This window comes from Vigna unguiculata, chromosome 8 (assembly GCF_004118075.2).
Source record: "Vigna unguiculata cultivar IT97K-499-35 chromosome 8, ASM411807v1, whole genome shotgun sequence".
Classification (NCBI taxonomy): domain Eukaryota; kingdom Viridiplantae; phylum Streptophyta; class Magnoliopsida; order Fabales; family Fabaceae; genus Vigna; species Vigna unguiculata.
This window is the reverse complement of record NC_040286.1, coordinates 21,840,548-21,855,365: the sequence shown is the minus strand read 5'-3', so window position 1 is coordinate 21,855,365 and position 14,818 is coordinate 21,840,548. Positions and strand designations below refer to the sequence as shown.

Sequence of the window (14,818 nt, the reverse complement as noted above, 5' to 3'; positions counted from 1 at the left end):
TTGCCCATGAAGACATGTCCACCATCTACTACATTACAAAAGTTCTCGAAAAAAGCCTTATTGGAGCAAAAATGTCTGGTGGCACCAATGTCCAACAACCAGTCAACTTTGTTTTCCAACATTTTTCCTTCCACCACCACAACAACAATTATATCTTCCTTTTCAGCAACTTTGACTTATGGAGAAAAATTATTGGCCTTACTTATAGGTTTCTTATCCTTCCTATTTCAACATTGGTATGACTTGTGGCCTGGTTTTCCACTTTCAAAATAGAGTATCACTTTGCCTTTATGTTTCTTTCTGTTATCACCTTTGAGATTTTTTTGGTATTCACTGTTTTTTAATTTCTTTCCTTTGGCTTTGTACTTATCTTTATAAACAAGAGAAGATTCAACCAAGTTAGCTTTAACAGAAATTGAAGAAACAAAATTTTCCTTATCTTTTAGACGATTTGCCTCCTCAAGTTTCATGTGACTTATTAGCTCCTATAGAGTCAAGTTCTTCTTTTTATGTTTCAGATGGTTCCTGTAATCACTCCATAAAAGTGGAAATGTTTCCAACAAAACATTAGCCTACAGGACATCAAACATTTTCATGCCTTCTCTTAGCACATCTGCAACCAAGTTCTCCATGACAGAAGATCGGATAGTGACTTGAGAGCAGAAGCAGAAGCAATAACCATTGTTGAAGAACTTTAAAAAAAGTAAAAGGGGTTTCACTTTCATATTGTTAGCAAGACAAAAAAACAAGACAATTGTGTTGTGGAAGAACCACTATCCTGAAAGCAAAATTTCAGCACAATCGAGGTGCAATCGATTAACGTCGTTCGCTCCCCAAGGTTACACAACACCTCATACCCTCGTGCACTTGTTGAAGGAGTTTGGAACCACAGACCCTCATTGCCTAGAAAATTAAGAACAGTAGAAAAAGTTTTTAACTTTCCTTCGTGAAAACTAAAATCCCTCTCTATGATGTTTTAGTACGGTATATTAACCTATATATAAATTACTTCTACTTTTCCTATCTTTAAGACATAATATAATATATTTATAAAACTATTTTTAAAAAGGTAACAGAAAGAAGTATTATAATAATGAAAATTGACCACTAAAAGAGTGCTCCATTCAATTTCGGAGACTGGCTTGAGAATAGCTCCTAGTCATTTAATATAATATAGTCATATTCCCAACATAATTGAATTAAGACTTTCTACATTGATTGATTTGTAAATCTACAACAATAATTTATTTAACAATAGTCTTTAGATAATCGATGATGAATCTATTTTGAAAGTAGTTGAATTAGACTGCTTTACTACAATTGTTTCAAAGTCTTTTATTAATTTGCTATTTCATTCTCAAATTCTTCATTATCTTTTTGCATATCATCATATAGTTTTAATTGCATTAGGTTAGATTTTTAAAAGAGTCAAATATTGAAAATAAATTTTGTATTCTTTGGGATACGACTGAGGGTTGGCTTAACCTTATCTAGTTTGTTCACTACTACTAACTTGACAATACTGAAGTTGTTGTAGTTAAGTAGTATTAATTTGATCATTTCACGACAGCGTTATCAAGGACCTCTAAAGAGTCTGCAAGTTTATGTTTTCCTGCCAAACTCTTGTGAGTATCGGCAAGGGAGGAGGAAAGCTAGAGCTACAAGAAAACTCTTAAATAATAATCAATTTTAATGACCAAAAATTGTTAGTCACTACAGTCACCAATTTAGATACCAAATTACAAAATAAAAAATATATTAGTTACTATAATAATCACTATTATGAATAAAAAATTATATTTAGTCACTAAATTGGTTACTATTTAATTAGAGATTAATTTAGAAACTAATTCATTTGGTAGTCAAACCCTTAGTAGTTAATATTTAGTGACCAACTTATAAACTAATTTATTTGGTAATCAAAATCTAGGTAACCAAATTTAGAAACCAATTATAAAGTCTTCATTTATAATATATAGTGACTATTTTAATAACTAACAATTTTTTATTTTGTAAAGTGATATATAAATTGGTCACTTTATTGAGTAACAATATTTTTACACTAAAATTTGTTGTTAATAAAATAATATTTTTTGTATGTTCACGCAATAACTTCTCTAAGGAGAGAGATGGTGCGACTTGAGGACACCCACCTCCAACTTTATGTTTTCTTTTTCTTTGTATAACGGATGTAACTTTTCAAACTTTATACCCAAACTTGGGGTGACGATAAGAACGAATAAACTTTACAACCATGGTAGATCCTATTCCCATAATCTTCACCATGACAACCATCACAAAAGCAAAAGCAGCATAAATTCTTGGTCCCTCTCTTTCCAAATATTTAGACAATCACAAAGCACCACACCACACCTCTCTCTAATAGTGAACATGGCTCAAGTCGCTTCTCTCTCCGCCGAAATGGAGACCCTGAACCATGTTCTTTCCCTAGTGGAGGCATTCAGAGCGTTCGACGCCGACAACGATGGGCGAATCACGAAGGCAGAGCTTGGAGGAATCTTGGGGTCACTCGGGTACAACGCTAGCGAGCAAGAAGTGGGTGCAATGATGCAAGAAGGTGACAAGAACAGAGATGGGTTTCTGAGCATACAGGAATTCTTGGAGATGAACACGAGAGAGTTGGAGGGTGGGAGTCTCGGCAGCACCCTCAGCACAGCGTTTGAAGCGTTGGATGAAGATGGGAACGAGATTCTGACCGGGGAAGACCTTCATGGGGTCATGCAAAACTTGGGTCTAGACTTGTCCCTCGACAACTGTGTTCATCTTGTTGCTTCTCTTGATGCAGACGGAGATGGAGCTGTGAGCTTGGATGAATTCAGACTCATAGTTGATTCACTCCTCTGACAAATATTCTCTGTATGTGTTATGTGATCAATGATCACATGTTTACGTATAGCAATAGGTTTGAAGAGGTTACTGTATCTGCATGAAAAAGTATAGGTTAAGGAATTGAATAAGCACTTGTGAGATGCAACTGGTTTGCAATTTTAAATTTAGAGAGACTTGAGAAAGAAGATAAATTTTAAATAGTATTTGGGCTCTTTAAAAAGTATTTATGTATTCGGTCAAAAAAATCTTGCTTTAAGAGTTTATATACTTTGAGCTGCGTTTAGAGACAATAATGTGGATGAAGCGCTGGAAACCTTGCAAACCTTTACTCTCCAAAGGAGCAAGTTCCTCATCGGGCAAATGATGCCTAACTGTAGAGTTTATATTCAGAAACTCCATGCATCCAACGTGTAGAGTTGCCTACTACATTACACGCAGACGGGACTCTAGCGCAGTTGGGTGATTCCCTGTGTTTATACTGGGCTTTATTTTGAGTTTCTCAATAGTTGGCCCAATCATGCAGACAGAGAAGTGGGCTTCGGCTGCTGCAAGCTGGCCCATATATTCGAACTGCTTCTAGACGGAGATTACTATGCGCACCAGGCCCATCATTGGCCCAAGATTGGATGACACTGGGTGGACGAAGGAACCTGCTCATTGGTCAAAGAAAGGCAGCATTGAAACCGGAGGTTTTCTTCTGCACCTCCAAAACTGCCACTTGACCCGCTGCATTAAATGTTTGAAATTTTGAATCTCTCTCTTCTCTCTTTTATTTAATGAAAAGGAATCTTCCACTCTCTTTTAACATAGCACTGTCCTTACCCCCCCGAAATCTTTGCCTCACTCTCCTTCCTTGCGCCTCAGTGGTTTTTCTCCCTTGTGCTCTCTCATCTTCTCGTCTCCCACTCCCACATTCGTCTACATTAACGGGTAATGTTAATCTGCCTTCGTAATTTTCCCTTTTTTCTTGCTACTGTCATGTTTGCCATGCATGTATAGATACGTATATGCATCATTTAGTTTATTCCATGATAGATCTACACGAAGCGTTGCCAAAAATTTTGAACCACAAACCGAAAGTTGACTTCCGCAAGTGATGAAATTCCATAAGACACTAGATTCCGAAAGTGAATTTCCGTAGATAACGATTAATTCCGGAAGTGGACTTCAATGAAATGCCTAAAACAACCATATCTGGAAGTCGACTTTTGTAAGTCATTAAGATTGGAAGTCGACTTTCGTAAGGTAAAATGACTTTCGTAACCAAATTTGACAACTATGTTCGAAAGTGGACTTCCGTAATTGTACAAAAAGTATCACCGAAAGTCGACTTCCGTAAGGTTACTGGATGACTGGTCGATTTCCGGTGAATAAAATTAGGCAACATGTTTGGGTTTAGTCACCAAATGTCAACTTTCGGGTATATTTGATTCCGAATGCTGACTTTCAGTTAATGTAATTTTTTTTTTCAATTTAAATTTTTTAATATTTAATATTTTTTCAATGTTTTAGTTGTTATGTAATTTTTTTAGGAATACATTGTAATTTTTATTTGTAGTTAATTTTAATTTTAATTAATTTTAATATTAATTAATTATAATTTTGAATAATTATAATTTTCATTAATTATAATTTTGAATAATTATAATTTTCATTAATTATAATTTTGAATAATTATAATTTTCATTAATTATAATTTTGAATAATTATAATTTTCATTAATTATAATTTTGAATAATAATAATTTAAATTATTTTAGTATTAATTAATTTTTAATAAAATAAATTATAATTTTGAATAATTGAAATTATAATTAATTATAATTTTGAATAATTTTAATTTTAATTAATTATAATTTTGAATAATTTTCATTTTAATTATTTATAATTTTGGATAATTTTAATTAATTATATTGTTTGAATACTTTTAATTTTAATTAATTATAATTTTAATATGTTTTTAAATTTGTTAATTACTAACATGGCTAGTACGAGGGAGCATTTGTACCTCGTGGTGGCTCAAGTTCTTCACATGTTGAGGATTCTAAGCAAGTACCTAGATGTAGACCTACGACATTTGTTTGTAGAAGCAGGATAAGGATCATCATAGAGATAGTAGTCCATCAACTCATGGGGAAGCTGGTTCATCTACAAGTCGTGGAGAAGTCGGTCCATCATCACCAACTCCTGTTGATATTCATGAGCAACAAGAAAATGTAATTCACCACAAGGAGGTTGTTGCTGACCAGGACCATGATGTTGTAGAAGGATTTCCTGGAGAGTCCGTGTAACATCTCTAAGGAATATTACTGATAATAAATAAATAAAAATCGAATTACAATAAAGTCCGCATTTAATATAAACCATTTCCCAAAACATGGGAAATTTAAAACTTTAATATATATAAAGTCATAAAAATCAGGAGTCCATAATTTCATGAAACTGAATTAAATGAGGTTCTCAAAACAAAATCATAAACATATACTATATGTATATACAAAATATCCCCTGCTAGCCCTCGCTCCGAGTCTATGCATCTCCTGGCCCACCTGTCACATCATCTGCTCCCGGATAACAAGATATTCGATCATCACCACACACACACAGATAGGGTGAGCTATGCACAATAAAATATAAACAGATATATGTGAAATAAACATGCTTCCCAACCCAAAACAACATAAGTACAAAACTCATAATTTCTAAATCACCGAACCATGACCTCATAGTCCTTCATGAGTCATATGCATGAACTAGGTCTTGGGACTTTCCTGTGCTCCCACGAAACTAACTCATTCGTGGTCCAACCCTATGAGCCCATCCCGCTCATAGTCCTGCCCTATAGACTCCTCGCCTGTAGTATAAACATCCAAGTCTCATAACTTGGACCCTGGCACGCACACAATCACCATACTATGGACTCCTCGCCCAATAGTAGCCGATGGGAACATCACAGTTCCTTGCCCATCATGCGCCCGACACATGCAATCACCATATTAAGGACTCCTCGCCCATTAATAGCCGACGGGAACTCAACCAGTTCCATGCCCATCATGTGTCCAACCACCGAGCACATCCCAGACCCCTAATGGACTTAGTCCTTCAAGTCCACACACCACAACACATGCATATACAACCTAACCTTGGTAAAACAGCCAAACACACTCACAAGCACATAGAAACATAGTAATTCGCATAAACTCGCTTAAGCTAGGGACCCCTCGCCCAAGCTAGACCCTCAATCTCACTTAGGCTACTCTACCTCGCCTGAGCGAGTTTAAATCAGCAACCAAAGCACGTCATCTCGCTTAGGCGAGATCCCCTCGCCTAGGCGAGACCATCTATTGCCCAAACACCCATTTCCATCTCGCCTGGGCTAAAGTACAAGCAAAACACCACACATGACCAAGACATCTCGCTTGAGCGAGACCCTGGTTCGCTCAAAACCCACAAAGCCCTCGCCTGGACGAGAAGTCACGCTCAGAACCCTCATGTCACGTCGCTATCTCGCTTAGGCGAGATGGACTCGCTTGGGCGAAAATTGCAGAAACTCTCCTCTGAAAGAATTCATGCGCATTATCATCTCTCACACATTGCACCTTTTTACCAAAATCCATTCAACACTTCAATCAATTGGCAGAAAACGCAAATACACATACAATACTCATACAACAAACTCAACACCCCTAACCTGGATTATTGGATTAAAGTTGGGAAGAAACTTGATGTTCCTTTGCTCACCACGGTTTTGCTTCAGACCTCTTCCAAATCAGCCTCTCAAAGTTTGCGGATCATGTCTTGAAAGGTGTGCTTCCAACTATGCCTCCTCATGCTTGTGTGGACGGCTACCTGCAGTGGTTTAGACAAGTATCTCACCTGTATATTATTCCGGGTAATCATGACGATTAGCCTACTCTAGTCCCCTGACTTCGACGACATGTACTATATTATCTTCCACTGTAGAGGAGATCACCATATTCATCATCTGCTTTATCTATAAGTATCTCAAAACTATATTCCAATATATGTAAAATTTTTCCAAGGATTCTTCCCTGACCTCCACTGCACCATAAGGAAATACTTATGTAACAATGAACGGTCCTTCCCATGTGGAGCGTAACTTACCACTCATATGACCTAGCTTGGATTTATACAATAACACCTTTTGTCCTACTTGAAAATCCTTTCTAGCAACAAGCTTTTGGTCATGGAACTTTTTGGTTTTCTCCTTGTAGAACTTTGAGTTTTCATAGGTTGTAAGCCTAATCTGCTCTAGTTCTTACAACTGAAGTTTCCACTCTTTCCTCGCTTCTTCTAAATCCAAGTTGCAAGCTTTCACGACTCAATAGGCCTGATGTTCAATCTCCATACAAAAATCACCCTAAAAGGTGAAATACTTATAGGTGCTTTGTAAGCTGTCCTATGTGCCTAAAGTGCATAATCCAATCTTGTGACCCAATCCTTTCGGCTAGGTTTCACTACTTTCTCTAGTATCTTTTTAATCTCCATGTTAGAGATCTCTACTTGTCCATTAATTTGGGGGTGATATGGTGTAGAAACATGATGTGTCACCCCATATTTCTTCAACATGTTTTCAAGCAAATTATTACAAAAACGAGTTCATTGGTCATTAATGATGGCTTGTGATATTCCATACCTACTGAAAATATTAGACATGACAAAACTCATGACAACCCAAGCATCATTAGTTCTTATAGCTCTGGCTTCTACCCATTTAGAGACATAGTCTATAACAAACAAAATATAAGTAAACCAAGAAGAATGAGGAAAAGGTCTCATAAAATCAATACCCCAAATATCAAATACATCACAATATAGCATGGGTTGTTGAGGCATTTCATCCCTTCTTGTAATGGATCTAGTTACTCTTTGACACTGCTCACAATTTTCATACACCCCTTGTGCATCTTTAAAGATAGTAGGCCAATATAATCCATAATCCAACACCTTCCTACCTATTTTTTCTGTGCCATAATGTCCACCAAAAGGAGATGACTGACGAAACTCAAGCACATAAGGTATGTCGGCATCTGGAACACACCTCCTTTTGACTTGGTCACTACTAATGCGCCATAAGATTGGATCTTCCCATATAAAGTACTTTGCCTTGCTTTTTAGCTTGGTTCTTTTAGACTTAGAGAAGGAAGGAGGAATAGCAAAAACAACCAAATAGTTAACAATATCAGCAAGCCAAGGTTCAGAAAACTTAGCTTTCACAACAGTCAAAGCTAGGAGGACTTCATCAAAAAAGTTATCTTGGATAGGAATGTCATCTTGTTCCTTTTCAATCCTACTAAGATGGTCAGCTACTAAGTTATGTTTCCCACTTCTGTCTCGAATCTCGATGTCAAGCTCTTGGAGTAGTAACATCCATATAATCAACCTTGGCTTGGAATATGCTTTCTTCAAAAGGAATTTTAATGTTGCATGATCAGTGTAAACAATTACCTTGGAACCAAGTATATACGATTTAAATTTGTCTAAGACAAACACAACAACTAATAATTCCTTCTCAATTTTGGTGTAGTTAGCTTGCATTGTGTCCAATGTTCTGGAAGCCTAATATATCACATGTGGTAGCTTCCCATCTCTTTGTGCAAGCACTGCTTTCAGTGCAAAGTTTGATGTAACACACATCAACTCGAATGGTAATGTCTAGTCAGGTGGCTGGATGATAGCAGTGGTGGTAAGCGCCTTTGTCAAAGTATCAAAAGCATCTTTATACCTCTCTCCAAAGTCAAATGGTACATCCTTTTATAGCTTGGAGAGAGGATTAGCAATCTTGCTGAAGTCTAAGATAAACCTTCTGTAAACACCTGCCAATTGGTCTAACATCTAGTCCATGAATGGTAAGAGAAAGTGGTCCTTCCTGATGGCCTGATTTAGTTTTTTGTAATCAATAAAAACCCTCCAACTATTCTGAATACGAGTAGGAATCAACTCGTTCTTGTGGTTCTTGACCACGATGATCCTAGATTTCTTGGGGACCACATGTACAAAACTCACCCAAGTGTTGTCAAAAATATGATATATGATACTTGCTTGCAGCAACTTGGTGACTTCCTTCTTCACAACCTCCATCAGCTGAGGATTCAATCTCTTCTAAGGTTGTCTTACTGGCTTAGCATCCTCCTCCAAGAGTATTATGTGTATACAGAAAGAAGGACTAATACCATGAATATCTACTAGTGTCCAGCCTATTGCTCTCTTGTGATCTTTGATAACCTACAATAGTTGTTATTCCTGCTCATTAGTAAGCAAGGTAGATATAATAACATGGAGTTTCCCATCATGTTCAAGATAAGCATATTCTAAACGAAGCGGTAAAGGTTTCAACTCCAAAGTGGGTGGTTGTTCCACAAATGGCAACATCTTTACTACCTAAGGTGATTTTAGCCACCTCAGCATCACACTCGGACGCCATAAAGGTATAATTTAGTGACACCGCGTCCTCAATATCACCTATTTTATAGTTTTCATTTTCATCTAAAATTGTGTACGACATATTCAAAAAAGAAAAATCCAAAGAAGAAGAAAAACCAGAAAAAATATCCAAAAAAATAGAAGCAAAATTGTTCACTACATCACCCAGTAGATCAATACAAAACAAAGAATGGTCTTCAGTCGGGTGTTTCATGGCTTCCAACACATTGAATTGCACCTTCTATCTCATATCTCTATAGTCAATGATTTTACATGCACATCTATGTTGGTACGTATTGTCATCATGAACAGTCTTCCCAAGACAATTGTGGTTGAACTCATTCCTTCATCGTCCTTCATGTCGATGATGTAAAAATCTGCAGGAAAAATTAACTTGTCCACACGGACAAGCACATCTTCTAGCACACCTGTAGGGTTAATTGTGCTACGGTTGGCCAATTGAATGACCACACCTATAGTCTTAAGAGGTCCAAGACAAAGTGAAGTAAAAACTGACAAAGGCATTACATTAATGGAAGCTCCTAAATCTAACATAGCATTGTCAAACTTAGTACTTCTTGTAATGCAGGGAACAAAAAACATACCTAGATCCTTGCACTTTGTGGTATTCTAACTATAGGCTTCTTAATTAAGCTAGACATGTTTATTCCCATGTTCACTACCTCTTTATCCATAACACACCTTTTATGTGTGCATAGTTCTTTAAGAAACTTGGCGTATTTAGGAATTTGTCTTACAACATCCAACAAAGGGATGTTTATCTCCACCCTTTTGAAAGTATTCAAGATTTTTTTGTCTAACTCCTCCATTTTTTTAGTTTTTGGTTTCAAATAGTTTGGATAAGGAGAAGAAGGAGAATAAAGTGAAGGATTTTTAGAGGAAGAATTAGAGGATACTAGCCTACAGTCATCCCTAGGTTCAGGCATTTCAGATGTTACTTGTGTTACTCCACCTAATCCTCCACTTTCATTATCAGGTACAACTTCATTGTCCTTATCTTTATCCTCTTGGGCATCCCCAAGGCCTTCTACTTGCTTACATGTTCTTAAAGTAATAGCACTCCCAATACGTGGGTTGATTAGAGTTTGTGCAGGAAACTGCTTGAGCCTTGTTGATGTAAGACCCGGTAAATATTAGACTAAAGAAAAACGCATGGAAAAAAAATTAATGGCTTGATTAATAGTGTTGATTTATTTAATTTAATTAGATTATTAAATTATGAAATATGAAATAATTATTATTTGAGTGATTTAAGTTATTGTTGTATTTATAATAATTATTTAAGTGTTGTAAGTTATTATTTTATTTATTTTAAATTTTAATATTATATGTAATGTTACAGATATGTGTATATAATTAAGTGGTGCGTACTGTAACATGAGAAAGTAATTGGCTTCTTGGTTGGAGAGTGAATTTGTGTGTGCAGGTACTTGGGTTCAAACTTGGTTGTCTTCATGTAGTGGTTTTATTTATTTTATTATTCAATTAAATCATGTGGACCTTATGCGTTTATAATTTATTGGTGCATAATATATATTGAGAAAGCTTGTAGTTTGGTGGTTGTTGTGTGTGCTACTGGTGCAAAAGTGAGTGTGGGGCCCACAAATATATTTTTATATTTCTCTCTCCTTTTTACGAATGTTGCAGCATGTCGTTTCTATTTTTCGTTGCTGCTATATTTTGTTAACATTGCTGCCATTTTTTTTAACGTGCTGCCATATATATTAAGTGAATAAAAACGGTAAAATCTTGTTTATCTTTTCCTTCCCATATTCTCTCTTTAGTAGATAACCTAGGGTTAGGTTTGGGTTGATGATAAAAACCCCTAGTTTTAAAGGGGAGAAAGAAGAGAAAATGGGAGGGAATGGAAGAAGAGTCATGAAGAGCGAAGGTGGAAGCTGGGAGGAAAATGTTTGTGGAGTGTTGCAGAACGAGGTAGGAGAAATTAACTTTGTTTCTGTTTTGTTTGAAGCTTGATTTCTCTATTTTATTCATGTATACAATGGTTGGCAGTTTGGATGTGTTTACGTTGCAGTTCATCTTCTTGGTGCTTTAGAAAAGAAGAGTCTAGGGGTTGATATTGAGTTTATGTTGTTTTCGTGTTTTTACCTTTGCATGTAGTGGATTTTGTACTGCTTTCACGTAGATGATTGAGTGGAGAACGATTTTCTTAACTTCTGGTTCTTCTCCAAAGACATGCATTGGTTTTCCTTGCTCTGTCACATGGTTTGTTGTTTTTTTCTTTTACCACGTGAATGTACCAAGTAGGGATGTGAGGGGTGCATGAATATTGGAGATGGTTAAATTCTGTCTTTTCTTTACGTGTTTAGTGCATGAGTGTGGGTTGTTTCCGTCAACACGCATGGCTTAGAGTTTATAGTGTTTACAAAGTGCATTCTTTCTTTCTTCTCTCCTCTCACTTTCGGGTTGGGGTTGTTTCCTATCGCTTTTCTTTGCAGCAGGTGTTTCTTTCACGGAAGTGCATTGGTCCAAGTTTCTGGTTTTCCTTTTGGTTAGATTTGTAGTGGTGCATGATAGTGGGGTTGTATTCATTCACAATTTTCATTGGTTAATGGGTTAACTTTTCTCTTTCTTCTTTTGGCTTTCCTCTTTCACGTAGGTGTGGTTGCAGTGTAGGTTTCTTCTTTTGGCTTTTCTCTTTCATGTAGGTGTGGTTGCAGTGTAGGTTTTAACCATTGTTTTGTTTACCAAGTTTAGCATGTGAGATGATGTATGGGTGGGGTCCACATGTAAATGTAAATTTCTCTTTCTTCTCTCTTCATATTCTATCACACGTGAATGCATGGCCACAAGTATAACCACTTTTCTCTTTCTCCCTTTTTCCATTCTCTTTCACGTAGTGCATGGGTGGGGTCACGGTTTCTCATGTTTTTGGAATGTGCTGATTGATGAATGCATGGGTTACATGTGGTCATGGTATGTATGTTGTTGGCAATATGAAATTCTCACGTGTGGCATATGAGTTTAGTTCTTTTTTTAGCATGTGGTGAGTATTTTCATTATTTGAAGATTCTTGGATGGGTTAACTTTTGAGTAAGAGGTATGAATGGTGTGTGCGTGCATGATTCCAAGTACCATGATATATGTTGTTGAATATTGTTAATGATAATGCATGCTAAGTTTTATAATTTTTAATGATTGGCTATTGTGATGGGTTTTGGTTATGGAACTTTTTTTTCCATGCATGATGTGATGGTGTGTACTTTGTTGGCAATATGTAATTCTCATGTGTTGCATGTTGGGAAGTGTTTTGCCTTGCTTGAAGACTTTTGTTGGAATTAAGTGTTGTGTGAGGTTTTCCATACCTAGGAATCCAGTGGTGACTCTTTCGCTTGTGTGAAGTAGTGGAAAGGGGTCATCTTCCCCTATGTGAAGTAGTGGTAGAGGATTGGTTCGAGTGTTGTACCCTCTCACTTGTGTGAAGCAGTGGGGAAGGGAAAGAAGTTTCACCTTATTTCGGCTCGTTCCGAGTATAGTGCCCGATGTGTGATGCATCAATGTTTTTACTTATAATTCCTTGAGGAAGGGATAGTCTAGCTACGATAGTGGGACACATCGAACCATCTATTCTAGGAAACTAGATGTTATGGGGTAAGAGGCCGCAGAAAACCAAATATTGATTATATCACTATGTTTGAAGATTTTATATAAATGTGATGCTATGTTTGGTTTGGTATAATTATTTGGATTTTGGGGTTTGGGTGTTCAAACCAAGGATTGATTGTGATCATAATGTTTAAGTGTTACTTGCATGTGACATTGAGTATTATTTGTTATGTTTTATTTATGAAATTCTTTTCTATATCATTCTTTATGGTTAACTTACCCCTATTTGTTTGTTTGTGTGTTTGTTGTATATGAGATGATTGTATAACGTGTGTGTTATACGAGAGTAGATGATATTGCAGATAAATTTGGCATGGAGTAAATTGACAAGAGGTTGGGATGAATTCAGGAGTTCTTATAATTTATTAGTTGTTTTAAATCAGATACTGAAGACTATGTAATTTTCTTTTGTTCGAAATTGTTATTTATATTTTTTTCTAAACAAAGTGACGTTTTGAACTATGTAATTTAAATCAAATTAAAAGGCTTTATTAGTACATTTTCAATGATAATCCTTTTTCCGCTAAACGCGATAATTTTTGGCTAAATGCGATAATCCTTCATCAAGTTCAACTCATTTGCTATTTGTCCAATCTAGTTTTGAATATTTTTGTTAGTTGCTTCCATCATTTGTTTCAACCCATTGATTTGTCCCTTCATCGAGTCAACCATCATTTTCATCATTGTTTCCATGTTTGAGTCACTAGATGTTGTAGTTGGTTGTGGTTGTTGCCTTTGTTGAAGTGGAACATAGACTTGGTGTTGATATTGTTGATTTCCCCATTTTGGGTTGGGATGTTCCTTCCAACTTGGGTTGTACCTGTTGGAGGACAAATTATGTTTGTATTATTGTTGAGGTGCTCTACTATTCCCATAGATGTTTGCAGCATACGCCTGAGGTTATTCAATGTCTAACGTTCTCTTCTCCTTTAATATAGAACACACCTTAGTAGGATGATTAGTAGAAGCACAAATTTCGCATAAGGTAGTAGGGGTAGCAGTTTTCTATAAATCTGTTAGGGTCCTTACCATGATATATAAACCTTCTAGTCCATGGATTCACGTAGAATTGCGAAATTACTCCTGGTGGTAAATTGTTGATGGTTTGACGCTGTCAATACCCAATTTCGTCCGAGTGACTAAATATAATATAAAATAAAATAAAATGAATTTTTTTAATAATAATACTTAATGTTTTATTTCATGGACAACTAATTTAAATATATAATAAACTAAAAGTTTTTTAATAGAAAAGAAATAAGAAAAATAACTTTTATAATGAAAATAAGATTTTAAAAGATAAACACCAAAAACATAAAAATAATTTTTATGATTAAGAATAAGAATTAAAAAAAAGAGAGTTTTATAATTAAAGAAATAATAATAAATTGAAAAATAGAAAAACAGTTTTTAAATAATCAAAATAGTTTTATAAAATAAATTTGAATTTAGTAAAAAATGGAAAAAAGATAACGATAAAAAAACTATAAAAATTTGTTTTTAAAAAATATATCAGACTAATAAGTATATAAAACAAACTAATACAAATAAAAATAAATAATAAAAAAATATATGTAACACCCTATTTAAATAATAACTTTAATTAAATGAAATGTCACACAGAATAATATAAAAAAGCAAAGTTGCGGAGTATCGAAATCACTCCTTGCAGTTGTTCAGAATAAACAAGGAAAGAAACCAAGGCACACTACGATGCCAACAACATAAAGTAAATTCAGGAAAAGGTGGGGTTCAACCCAAGATAAGCTATGCAAGGAAATCTCCATTATCTGTTGACCACAAGGAGTTCTCACATCTGCTCCCATCAATAAATTGATGATCATCGTAAAAAGAGAAAACCACACACAAAACATACA

At 35.6% G+C, this 14,818-nt stretch overlaps 1 protein-coding gene across 1 annotated transcript; it reads left to right on the top strand.

Moving 5' to 3' along the window:
• The first annotated feature begins 2,324 nt into the window (after positions 1-2,324).
• On the top strand, positions 2,325-3,073 carry LOC114193515 (probable calcium-binding protein CML29). The gene has a single exon (XM_028083343.1). It carries the CDS (start codon positions 2,392-2,394, stop codon positions 2,863-2,865), a length of 474 nt encoding a protein of 157 aa, XP_027939144.1. The 5' UTR covers positions 2,325-2,391; the 3' UTR covers positions 2,866-3,073.
• The last annotated feature ends 11,745 nt before the right edge of the window (positions 3,074-14,818 follow it).

Bases quoted from the DNA above. Each gene is read 5' to 3' on its own strand.
- LOC114193515 (XM_028083343.1), top strand. From the start codon at position 2,392: ATGGCTCAAGTCGCTTCTCTCTCCGCCGAAATGGAGACCCTGAACCAT.